The sequence below is a fragment of the Glycine soja genome, chromosome 7 (assembly GCF_004193775.1).
Source record: "Glycine soja cultivar W05 chromosome 7, ASM419377v2, whole genome shotgun sequence".
Classification (NCBI taxonomy): domain Eukaryota; kingdom Viridiplantae; phylum Streptophyta; class Magnoliopsida; order Fabales; family Fabaceae; genus Glycine; species Glycine soja.
In genome coordinates this window covers 19,293,229-19,306,005 of record NC_041008.1, presented here as the reverse complement: position 1 = coordinate 19,306,005, position 12,777 = coordinate 19,293,229, and the positions used below count along the sequence as shown (strand labels likewise).

The following is a 12,777-nucleotide window of genomic DNA, read 5'->3' as shown; positions in this document are numbered from 1 at the left end:
CGCCACGTGTCACAACCCCAGCTGCTCATCAGCCTCTCCATTAGAATCTGAAAACGTGCCACGTCACCGTGCCTATCTAAACCCACCAAATTTCACATCTTCCCTCTTCCAAATGTAAATTGAACACTTCAACTTTTTCTTAAACAACAAGTCAAGCATGACGTTTTTACTGACCACATGCACACACATCCCAAACAAAACAGCCGCAAACTTAATAAAAAAATCCAAAACCTCTCTTAAACCCTCCCAACACAAATTTTGCAACCTAACCACTTCACACATGACACAACATAAAAACAACAACAAGTAGGAACCAAACTACATGCTTCTTCAATAGCTAAAACGCATGAAGACTAATAACAACGTTTCTGGGTCAGTTACTCTCATCTCCATTTGAATCAATTTGCTACTCATTGTATTTGGATTTTATTCTATTTTGTTCATTTGATCCTTTCTCTTCTTTTGATGCTCCTCCTTATATTCAGTCAAATTTAATTTTCATGGATTGTCACACATGATAGTTTATGATTGATTGAATGACAATGTAAAAATTCTTTATAGTATCAATTCATGCACTATTTGTTCTAATCAATTTGTGGTTGCTGCATAAGCTTTGTTTTGTTATGCTTCCTTTATGTTTCTATATGTGATTGTGTTGAGTTTGAAAACTTAGCCAACGATTTATTGAAGAAAGTAAGTGCAAAGTTGACAAATGTTTTTGTTTATTTGTTGGTTTCGGAATGGCTGCAGAGAGAGGAAATCGCGGAAGAGACGCAGTGGTGAAAGTGATTCTGTGGAGGACACACTTGAAAAGTGGAAGGAGTACAACAGGCAGCAACAACTTGGCTCTAGAGAAAATGGGGTGGAAGTGATTCACAAAGTTCCTGCAAAAGGGTCGAGAAAAGGATGCATGAGAGGAAAGGGAGGGCCTCAGAACTCCGATTGCAAGTTCAGAGGTGTGAGGCAGAGGATTTGGGGTAAATGGGTTGCCGAGATTCGAGAACCTATCAATGGCAAGCTTGTTGGTGAGAAAGCAAATAGGCTTTGGCTTGGTACTTTCTCCACTGCACTTGAGGCTGCTCTTGCTTATGATGAAGCAGCTAAGGCCATGTATGGCCCTTGTGCCCGTTTGAATTTTCCCGAGCCAATAGACTCTAATGGATCATCATCTTCTAGTGGAAGTGATAAAAAATCACCAAGTGGTTCTTCGGAGAATGGTGGTGATGTTGCAATAGCTGAGGAGTTGGAGGTGAACCATCGTCGGTGTCATGAAGACAGACCAAGATTTTCTAAGGTTGGTGTCTTTGAGAAAGCAGAAGAGATGCCGGTTCTTTCTGTAGGTTGTGTGGCTGATGACTCAATAGAGGAGTTGAAGGAAATCAGTAATGGCTTTGAACAGTGTCAAACAAGTGAAGAATGTAAGGCAACATCTTTGAATGATGTTAAGTCTGAAGTACCGAGAGAAAATGAAGGAATAGAGAAAGAATTGGAGGAGGTTTTGAAAAACTCTGGCATAGGTGGAGAGGGTAGACACTTGCAGAAGGAGCCTATGGATATACCTATGAATACAAGAAGTAACTTTTGTAGCTCTTCTGCCTCTTCGGATGCTGCTACCATTCTGATAAAGAGTGAAGAAACAAGAGGAGAATCAGTTGAAACTTTGAACTCTTATGAGTTGAGCTGCAGCAACCATTGCCTTGGATATATGCATAATAATATGCTGCCAGATACCAATCCAAGACCAAATTCTGAGACATCTATTGCAAAGAAACATACTGAGGAAGTAATTTCTGAAATCCTGGGACTAAGTCACAACAAGCGCTTGAAGATTAGCCATAGTCAATCACCAAATGAGCAATATAGAAGAAGTGAACATTTTGATGAGATGAAAACTAGGCTTAAGGGTTTGGAATGCAAGCTGAGAGCACATTCTATTCATTACAAGAATCAGGCACCAATAGTAGGGGACTCCAATCATCCTTCTATGCAGGGAATTCATCTCTTTGGTGGTGGCACAGTTGGACCAATTGAAGGCATGTCCCAAGTTGAGGCTTTGAACAACATCAACACAAACAGAAATTCACTACCTGGATTCAGTTCTGGCCATGGTAGGAAGTTGTGTGATCTTTCTCAACAGCTGCACAAACTTGGTGGTTACCTTCCTGAGCAATGGAATAGTATGCAGTTTCCAGACTTGGATGCTGGTCATGATTATAGTTTCTTAAATCCTGATTATGATTTTGGCTTATATGAAGAACAGAAGTTACTTGATATATGCTTTCCACATGTAGGATCTTAGTATTATTAAAGGCTTACAGTGTTTGTTTTTCGCTTTGGTGGGGTTACTTATAGCATGTTTTTTTCCCCACCTTGGCTATTCAATAAGATATGTTTCTGTTCTCTTTCACTATAGAGACTTTGTAGTAAGGATTTTGTATTAAGTCATAAATTATAAATGTTGAAGAACTATGATGAATGGTGATTACCCCACTCCAAATGTTGATTACGCCATTCATATACGGCAGAATGCAATCGTTATCTTATTACAATATTAAACTGAAGTCCCACATACAATTTAGTTGCCACTTGCCACTAAGTTATTATTAATATTTGATATCTTAAAAGTGCATACTCTTTTAGTTTTTGGTACTGAGGCACATTTTTATTTTATTACAAAACTATTTTTCGATTTAGACAATAGTGGGATTCGTTTTTGCAGTATTTTTTTTAAATAAAAGGTTGAAATTATTTAAAATGATAATTATATTTTAATTAAAGAGAAAAAATCATTTAATTTTATACAATAGTTGAAATTATTGACCACTTAAATTTCAATAACTATCTACTTAAACCATTCCCTGATGTTGATTAATAAAAAAATAAGTAATAGTCAAAGACAAGTTAGCCAGAGGTAAGTGAAATCGTTAACAACAAATACCAGACTATAAATTACTGAATAAATAATGTTAATTGCGTTAAGATTAATGCTAACCATTAACGTAAAAAACTATTAAAAAATTGTAATTACTACACAGTACACACCTAACTAACTTGAATAGCTGCAATGGACAAGTCAGAGTACTTATTCTTACATGCATTGCAGCTACCTTTAGCAATGAAAATATACAAAATTGTGCAATTTCCTAATAAATACAAATTTCCAACAAAAAACAGAGGGTCAAAAAGACTACCCTCTAAGCTGTAGGCTGGTCATTCAATAATTTTCTCCCTCCCTGTTCTATTGGCCATTCAATCAATACTTGAATCAGCAAGATTTTGGCAATCGGTTAGCAGTAATTGGCTGCTACATTTCAATAATTTACTATAGTCCTGCAGTGATACTGGATTCTCTTTGCAGGAATTTAGTGCCCTCATATAAGAGAGCTCTTGAGAGAATCATTTTCTGATCATTCTGAAAATGGTTTTTTAACCTGAGGAGTGAATGTTGGAACTTCTGAGTACTGAATGCATGTTGGTCAATCTTCTGCTCCATCTCTATACCAGATTGTATCCCAAGGCCCACTTTTACTGCTCAACCTTAAGAAAACAAAAATATTAACTCAATATAAATCTTATGAAGAAAATTTTGATCATGTTATCCATAGAGTATCCTGCCCCTACCCAATAAAATACCGACATAAAAGAGAACAAATAACATGCGACTTGATGTCATGTTACATTCATCCAACATGTCCTGTATCATTTTGCCATTGTTCTTTGAGCTAGGATTTGAATGAGTACGACAATGGGTAATAATACACAAACATGAAGTTTCACAATTATCACCTTCCATATTAATTAAATACTTCACCTCCAAACTCCAGCTAGAACACGCAAAGCCATGAAAATAAACAATCCAGTCCAGACTCCAGGAAGCCCTACTGGAGCCGCCACCAGAAGGAAAGTTGAAGAAACTAGTCCAACTAGAACCTACCCATAACAAAAGCCAAAAGAAAAAAAAGAGCACGAAATAATGAGTTAAGAGGGAAAAATAATATGGAATGTTTAACTATCTTTCAACCATTGTAGGAACTTACCATCGAGTAAGCAGCATATCCAAAGTCTGATACCCCATAATAAATCCCATCAATAACAAATGCCAAAGCATTCACTGGTTGAGATCCAGCAACAAACTGCACATGTAAATAAATTTCAGATATTCCAATAGAGGTTACTATTTACACATGCTTCCACAGAAAGTATGGAGAACTGCACTTGCATATAATGAACATTTATTAGCCCTACTAAAAGGTTACCATGGCTTAAACACCCATCAAGCACAAAAATTCTGATACTATCCAAAAACATTAGCTTTCAATGTATTCATCCACATTAGAGGAAGGACAGACAGAAAAAAACAACATAAACAGACATCCAAATGAAATGCATTCTTCTACTTTCTTGAACGAACTCCTTTCCTGGTAAATGCACTATAATACTTTCAGACACATGAATTTTAATTTGGAGTTGGTACTCATGACTTAGACACTCAGACCCACTTCAGCACAGGCTGAGTGTCTGATTCTTAAAGTCAATCCAAGTCAACTAGGGAGTGGCATATAAAGCTTACAAAATGACAATAAAGGTAATTTTCTGCAAACAACTCTGATTTCTTACCCATATACCTGACCAAGCAACATCCAGAACTTCAGAATCTGTGCTAAATAAACTAGAAAACGCTCCAAACCCAAAGAATAAGATTATTGACAAAGTGATTCCTGCTCCTAAACCAATCTGTTTAACATGCAAAAGAGAGTAGGAGAAAAGAATTCTGGGTCAGTATAAGTTCCAATCTCACTAAATGAAGGTACGGGGAATGAAGAGAGCAATTTATGGTGACAACCTGTATCACTCTATATATAACAAGGCGTGCTTGCTCATAGTTTCCCAGGGAGTAATTACGGGCAAGAAGTGCCTGTAAAAGAAATGCCATTTTAACACGAAACAGTTCAGCCAAATTAATTTCAAAGACCTAATAATTTCGTAATAAGTTTGTTTCATATCTTCAAATAATATGAATTCCACTAATAATAGATCATATCATCTGTATCATTTGAAACAGCATGATACAGAGTCAATTCTTCCAATCTTCGCCAAATGTTTCTTTTTGGGCCACAAAGGATATGGTACAATGTTGGAATTCCAATTTCTTAGTTCTTACTAATACCATTTCAGTATCTTGGGAAATGGAAAAGTATCAGGCATATCATGTAAAATGGGATACCCCTGTTGGACGGGCCCACATTGCCTACCTCATTTCTTGGGATGCAACTTATATATTTATTGGTCAACTTCACTTAACATCAATTGGTTTTAAGAAGAAATTTAACATGGTATCAGAGCCCATAACTCATCTTGGTCAATCGCCTATTTTGGGGGGGTGTTGGAAGATCCCACATCGCCTACCTCAATTCTTGGGATGCAGCTTATATATTTAGTGGTCAACTTCACTTAATATCAATTGGTATTAAGATGAAAAATCTAACACCACCCAATTTGCATGATTTCATGGTCAGGGAAAGCCCTCAAGTGCTCACCATAATGCCATTTCATATTATAAAATTGCATTATTCTAAATTCATGCGATTTGGAAACTCGATGAGCTAAAGTGCCCATGAGATATGTATTGATCATTTAAACTGGTATAACCTTAGTATGCATCCAAACAAAATGCAATTTATACTCCAATGCAATATAATTATCTAACCTGACCAGCAAGCGCCAAAGCATCATTGAGCAAAGAAACCGACAACCAGACTTGCATGCAAATTTGATGGCCTGCCATAGGTATAGGGCCCTGCTGAGCTGCCACGGATGTTGACAGTGTCACAGTTATAAACACAGCCAAAGTCCTAGCAGAAACAAGACCACCTACAAAATGCAATAGTTAAATTAGTTATAAAGTAAAGATTAATCTGGCATTGCTCCTTAACTCGCATAATGTATTCTGTCTAGTCATAGAAGCAGTTAACCAAACAAAATATTTTCAAGTTAATGAAAATCATATTCCATTCTCAAAATACAATAACATATTATGAATAGAGGGAGGGGGGATGCTAGGGATGTCTTTAAAAACATTAGCTATTGGGACAGCTGGTTCAAGACACAGCAAAATCTAATTTGAATAAAAAAGTAAAATCTCTCCCAGAGTTTCTAGCAAAAGACAGAATTAAGAGCAAAATAATAAATAAATAAATAAAAACTTTAAGAACAAAATCAACAGAAACCAAGATGTTATGCAATCCACATAATCACACTAAGTTCATTAATTCTAAAGACAAGGTACAGTTGAGATACTCAGTTGAGTTAAATTTTCTATCCACAATCATGCACAGATGAAGCTGAATTTGCTATCCACAATCATGCATAGATGAATCTTGTCTAGGAAAATTTCAGTGACATACTGCAGAAACTAGTAATCATCTTTCCAATCAACTCAAATCATTTCATTATCATTACCAATTTTCATTGAAGGGAAGGGACAGCCAAAGCAACAATTCAACTTAATTGTGCGTACCGGATTTCAGATAGCTAAAAAATTTTCTCCCATCAAATTCGGAAGGGATTAGCAGCACTTTGTCACTCAATTTCCATAGCAGAATGAAAGCTATTAAATATCTGGTAAACACAAAGATAAATTCTGTTGAAAGCAGATCACATAAATTAAGGGATGTGTGCAGATTGCACAGATAATACTAAGTTTACCACATCATTGACGTACTCAGAGATAACGGTAGCAACTGCAGCACCACCAACGCCAAGACCAAAAAGAAATATCAATATTGGATCCAATATGGCATTAAGAAAGTTTCCCACACCTGGCATTCCAAGACAACCCTTCATTATTTACATCAAGAAAACCTAGACATGTACTCCTATTTTTCCACAAGTACACATCAACCCTAGCAGGGTTGCATGGAGCATTTTGCAAAGTATAAACATGTAAAAGCATGAAGCTGACAGCCCATAGAGCCAAATTGCAGTGAGAAAATATATAAACCATCACGGGAATCACAAATATAATTAGAAAGTAAACACTCACAAATTGCTAGAGGATCTGTTTGGTCAACTACACAGAAAAAGGTAAAATGAAAAACATGTGAACATTTGCTGGTAATAGCTATTTTCTTTGCCACATCCCAATTCATTTACTATTCTCTATTGTAACATTGTACTGTTCCAGTATTTCATATAGTAGTCCAAAAAGGGCCTTCACCATGAATTAAGATTGTTTAAATGATCCAATTGTCAAAAAAGTTAAAAACTTTTGCATCTTCCCGAAAAATATAAACTGTGGATAAATGACGTAGATTATAGTTTCAGTGATTAAGGCAATCATGCAATCCCCATTACATATTTACCAAGGATCATCTCTGAAAATGGAGATTTGTTTGTAATTTAAATTTAAAATTAAGAAAACTGTCTCTTTTCTTGATTCATAGAGGCATGTTAAAGTGTTAAACTGTTAGTTTCTTGTAAAAATTAAACTATTTCTAAGCTCAGTGTCATTTATAAATAAATAAATAAAAACTTCAAAATTGTTGCCAATTAAAATTTTTCAAAAGTACAGTTGGTAAATGAAATACTTAGTCACTAATTTTAATTGTATGTCACATAAGAGTAGGGAGAGAGTAAGCTGCTGAAATACTTGCCAACAGCATATAGAGGTGTCTTTGTATCCAAAAATCCACGAAAGGTGCCTTGTGCAGCTAATGCGAGCACAATTGCTGGAGCACCAAAGGCCCTCAATGTAAGAAACTGCTCAGCAGGTCCACGCATCGGAGAATCCTAAACAGCATATAAACGGAATAAATGATGTATACAAATTTATACAAGTAAAATCCAATTATATAAAACCAAGTACCCATGAAGACAAGCCAAAAATGCTTTTCTTTTTTACATTTTATGACCCCTAAAACAACAAAAAAGGAACAAAATACCAAGATATAAGAATTTCCTCGCTACACATACCAGAAGACTGGTAGCTGATGAATACAAAGGAAAAATGTACATTTATAATTTTATATTAACATTGATTGTTAATATGTTTATCAAAACTCAAATCATGCATAATATTAATTGTTAGGCTACAAATACACAATGTCATTGGTGTTTAAAATTCTCTAAATCTTTTTGCAGATGATATAATTTTGATTAAGGAATCAAGGGAAGCAGTTATTGAACTCCAGAGACTGACTTTGGAAAAAAGGGTTTTTGCTCAAGTCAAAGTAAAATAGAATAATGCTACAATTGTAGGTAGAAACATGAGGAACATTACTTGGAAGTAAAAATGGGAGATGTCATACCATACTCCACAAGTTTTTATGTTTAAAAATCTGGGATCAGTAATACAAAATGATGGAGAAATTGATGAGGATCTCACATACAATATACAAGTGGGATGGCTAACATGGAGAAAAAGGCATCGGGGGTGATTTATAATCACAATGTATCTATCAAACTCAAAGACAAGTTTTATCGTATTGTTATACACCCCGATTATACAATATGGTAGTGAATTCTAAGCTTTAAAGGATGAGAGAGAAATGCGGGAGTAGCAAAAATGAGAATGTGAAGATGGCAGTGTGGCCACACAAGAAAGGACAAGATACGAAATAATTATATACAAGATAGATTGGTGTAGTACCGATTGAGGAAAAGATGACAAAAAATTAAGGTGGTTTAGACATGTAAAAAGAAGGCCATGGGAGGCACCAATGAGAAGAGTAGGTTGCATGACTTTTAGTCTAATGAAAAGGAGAAGAGAGAGACCAAGAAGGACTGTGCAGGAAGTTATCAAGGGAGATCTCATGATAAACAATATTCTTGAAACTTTGGCTTTTAACCAAACCAAATGACGTCTTATGAATAATGATTTATGCAGCCGACCTTACCTAGTGGGGTAAGGCTTTGTTGTTGTTCTTGTTCTTGTTACAAAACACATAGGAGCCATCCCGAACACATTTCATATACCAATTAAAAGCTATATTAATATACCAATTAAAAGCTATATTAAAACAAAGCAAGTCTACATCTGAATACTTTTTTCCCCACATTTCAGATGATTCATTAAAATTATACACCACTATCGAGCATCAAATAACCGAGTAAGAAAAAATATCATTTGCAATTATGAAACGTAGAACAGACTTATAAGAAATTAATTACAAGTTCACAAGCAAACCTCATAATTAAGTTCAAAAAATTAGCAGAACCAGAAATATTACTTTCAATTTAAATTTTTCATGATAGAATTATCTTGCTGCACGAAGAGGTTGTCCAAAGAGGCAAAAACATTTAAACCTAAACCTGAATAAAGTTTGCTTCTACTAGCGTTCGCAACTAATGTTTATTTTTTGTTTTCCTTTTCTTTGTGTTAAGTGGATGGGATTATCTAGCCTGGCAAAGTACAGAGTCGGAAGAAATTATAACATAAAGTAATGTAAAATCACTTATATGAGAAGATGTATGAATCAATAATTAGCCAAGTATGACATACAGCAGGTATACCCATGATATTCATAAGAATGCCAGAGCCAAGCGTAAGCACCACAGTTTCAGCAATTCCAAGAGTTGCAGCAAGTGCTAAAGAAGTTGATACTGAAGGAAGGAGCTTCTTGCTTTGGTCCTTTCCTGAGAAATCATGACCCACATGAGATAAAAATTATTTGTATATACATCTGAAAAAGGAAAATCTGTGACCATGTCAAGCAAATGTACACATCCTACTGAAACTGTGATACCTTAGTTGAAAAACATACCATTTTCATCACTCAGAATGGACTCTTCCTCCTTCCTAATCAGTGCCTGCTCCTCCGCAACAAAGGATGTAGTAACATTAAGTAAAGGAACATTGAATGCTTTTGACACTAGATTAAACACAGAAGCTGAAACCCCAACTGCAGCCAATTCAACTGCCCCTGCATAGAGAAATCTGATTAAGGGAGAATTCTCTATTCAACAGCAATCATTTATCAATACAAGTCAAAACAAACAGAACCAGAGAAAAGCCAACACTTATTAACACGATTAGAAGGTATGTTTGGTTTCAGAAACCATTTTGTGTAATAGTTATTACAAATTGACATATTGTTTTTACTTTATTTCCTGTTTTCAAAGATTTGTATAAGAAATGACAAAAATAACAATTCTATTGTTTTCATCTTTTCTTGCATAAATATTTTAAACGGAAAAGAAAAACAATGTGGCATTTTGTAAATTTGTAATTAATAGCTAAAAATGAAAACAGAAAAAACATTTTCTCTAACAAAACAAACCCTTTTAGCTTTCGAATTCAGAATAAAATGCTGCAGTCAACTAACTAACTAACTATTCTTTCTTATTTCTCCAAGTTAAATTAAAACTCAGATCCTAAATTTGACTTCCATAGAAGTACCTATATGGCCAACGAACGCTGTGTCAATCAATGAGGCAATAGGATCAGCCGCCAAAGCCAAAGCAGCAGGCAGAGCAATGAGCACTATCTCCATCCCAAGTTCATCAAATTTAAACCAGCCATTACTGTTAGTGGCCCAATAGACAAACTTCAGAGTAAATCAATATGCATAAAATTAAATTCAAACAAAGCATCAACGACAAATTCATCAAATTTAAGCCGCCCATTTCATTTCAAAGCCCAAGATTCAACCTCCAAAACCCCAATAATAAACAAACAAACAAATAAAAACTCTTAAATCAATACAACATCCAATTTACGGCTAAAATTAAACTCAAACCTCAAAACAAAGCATAGACAACCAATTCATCAAATTTAAGCCACCCAATTCTGCCCAAAACCCAAGAAACAAACTTCAAAACCCCACTTTACAAATAAATAGATTAAAAAGTTCAATTTCCATTCTCCGTATATTGAAACAATATACACTATCAATCAATTATAAATCACTCTACATATGAATTTTAAAGTAGTTGCTATAAAACTCAACAATCTTACCATTCATAAAAATCTACAATTGGATGATTAGATGGCAGGGCATTTAAATTAAATTCTAACGAAGAAAAAAACACTTGAAGTCCACTTCAAAATTTAACACAAAAAAAAAAGCATACCAAAAAGAAAAAGGAAATAATAAATTCAAGAAGTAAGTCGGAACTTTAATGAAATAGTACCTGAAATGACGAAGCAGCGAAGAAGAGGAATTATATGGTGGTTTAGGGGAAGAGGGTTGGAGGGACGGAGTTTCAACAGAATCATTATTGGCATTGTTGTTTTGCGAAGAAGCTTTGGGTGGAACTCGAACTCGAGCACGAAAACGAGCGAAGCAATGAGGCTTTGTGAGAGGTTTCAGCGTTGGGGATTTCAGAGAGTGTGTGCAGAGAAAAGAGGTAGTAGAGAGAGAAGACGCCATTCTCAATTTCGAGCTTCAGAATCAGATATGAATCTTGAGAGTGGAATTTATGGAAATGCCAAACGAAGCATAACCATATCTTCCATTTTTATTTTGTTTCTGAATTCAACGGTTGTATCAATTTATGGTCAGAAATAATTTTTTATTAAAATAAGTTTTTTTTATAAATATTGAAATGTTTAAAATAACAGTAAAATGAGATTGAATATCTGAAATTCAGTCTCGAATTAAAATATCACATATTTATCTTTTAAATAAAAAAAATATACTCAAAATTTCACAAATACAAATTCTTAATATTTTTATATTTATAAGAACAAATTCATTTTTAAGGATAATTTACAAATATCTTGGTTGGTGGGGGCACAACAACTGGGTTTGCATAGAACTTAGAACATAGTACTACTACTATATGTAGTCGTATTTTTTGGTAGTATTTGCTAATTCTGTTCGGGCTTCATACTATTAGGTTATTATTTTAGCACGTGATTGCATCAGATTAGTATTTATTTTTATATAATTAAAATTTATAATAAAACGTTTTTAAATATAAATTATATTTTATAATAATTAAATATTTTAAATTTATATTATATTACAAAGACATTTTTAATTCTACTTCAAAATACACTCTTAAAAAAATTTAGCCGCATGTTCTTTTAAGAAGTACAATAGTACAACTTTACTAGATGTACTGCATTCTTTCATTTTATTTTTTGGCAAATTGGTTTTAAAAGAAGTAAAACATTTAAAGTGGTTTATATTTAATAAAAATATTTAAAAGCAAGTCTAGAAAAATTATTTTTTAAAAAAAATATATAATTATTGTTAAAATGTAAATATAGATATTTTTTTAAAATTTATGAGTCACATACTTAGAATCAATTTTACTTAATTTTTAGTTAACAATTTCCATTTCTCTCACCATTAAGTGTACTCACTGCAAGCCTAAAAAAAGTTTACTAACTTCATAAAAATAATTTTGAGAATCTAAGTAATGTAAGTAAATACAATCTTTAACTCGTGAATTAAGTCAGTAATGTTACACATTGAATATTTTGATCGAGTCAAAGATCAGGCACTCTCTCCCAATGCCAAGCGCTGGACTGGACTAGACACCATCTTCAACGCTGTAAAGTGATTTCTAAATTGTTATTCATAGTTACAGTGATAATGTTAGATAAATATTTACAGGTTGAATCCTAACTCATAAGTTGATGGATTTTTTTTCATATATATCATTGATGAATTGATTCTCAAAATTGATTTTGAATTGAAGCATTTGATCTATCATGTTTAAATGCAACATGCGAACTCAAGTCCAACTGCGTTCAGTATGCTCATCTTGGATTCAATCTGCAATCCTCTTTCAATCAATGCTTATTGATCTAAGCGGCAAGGAGAGTTT

The 12,777-nt window shown here is 34.1% G+C and overlaps 2 protein-coding genes across 6 annotated transcripts; one reads left to right on the top strand and one right to left on the bottom strand.

Annotated features, from left to right (window-relative positions):
* The first annotated feature begins 190 nt into the window (after nucleotides 1-190).
* LOC114419214 lies at nucleotides 191-2,485 on the top strand. The gene is made up of 2 exons (XM_028384860.1): nucleotides 191-372; nucleotides 751-2,485. Exons 1-2 carry the CDS (start codon nucleotides 347-349, stop codon nucleotides 2,297-2,299), a joined length of 1,575 nt encoding a protein of 524 aa, XP_028240661.1. The 5' UTR covers nucleotides 191-346; the 3' UTR covers nucleotides 2,300-2,485.
* Nucleotides 2,486-2,924: 439 nt separating this feature from the next.
* Nucleotides 2,925-11,440, bottom strand: LOC114419124 (protein DETOXIFICATION 44, chloroplastic). Of its 5 annotated transcripts, none has more exons than XM_028384730.1 (13): nucleotides 11,131-11,439; nucleotides 10,397-10,521; nucleotides 9,762-9,920; nucleotides 9,500-9,633; nucleotides 7,653-7,788; nucleotides 6,722-6,818; nucleotides 6,518-6,618; nucleotides 5,708-5,871; nucleotides 4,844-4,915; nucleotides 4,618-4,734; nucleotides 4,038-4,133; nucleotides 3,787-3,930; nucleotides 2,925-3,537 (listed from the first exon to the last, which is right to left on the bottom strand). In XM_028384730.1, the coding sequence occupies exons 1-12, from the start codon at nucleotides 11,367-11,369 to the stop codon at nucleotides 3,808-3,810; spliced, it is 1,563 nt and encodes a 520-aa protein (XP_028240531.1). In that variant the 5' UTR covers nucleotides 11,370-11,439; the 3' UTR covers nucleotides 2,925-3,537; nucleotides 3,787-3,807. The 5 variants fall into 5 exon arrangements, with proteins under 5 accessions (XP_028240531.1, XP_028240530.1, XP_028240532.1 ...); XM_028384729.1 differs by having other exon boundaries at nucleotides 3,812-3,930; nucleotides 11,131-11,437; XM_028384731.1 differs by having other exon boundaries at nucleotides 3,812-3,930; nucleotides 10,397-10,480; nucleotides 11,131-11,361.
* Nucleotides 11,441-12,777: the final 1,337 nt, after the last annotated feature.

Coding starts and splice junctions, on each gene's coding strand:
- LOC114419214 (XM_028384860.1), top strand. CDS start 347: ATGAAGACTAATAACAACGTTTCTGG. Junction 373..750: donor ACTAATAACAACGTTTCTGG/GTCAGTTACTCT, acceptor GAATGGCTGCAG/AGAGAGGAAATCGCGGAAGA.
- LOC114419124 (XM_028384729.1), bottom strand. CDS start 11,369: ATGGCGTCTTCTCTCTCTACTACCTCTTTTCTCTGCACACACTCTCTG. Junction 9,921..10,396: donor AGCGTTCGTTGGCCATATAG/GTACTTCTATGG, acceptor TTCTCTATGCAG/GGGCAGTTGAATTGGCTGCA. Junction 4,735..4,843: donor TTATATATAGAGTGATACAG/GTTGTCACCATA, acceptor CATGTTAAACAG/ATTGGTTTAGGAGCAGGAAT.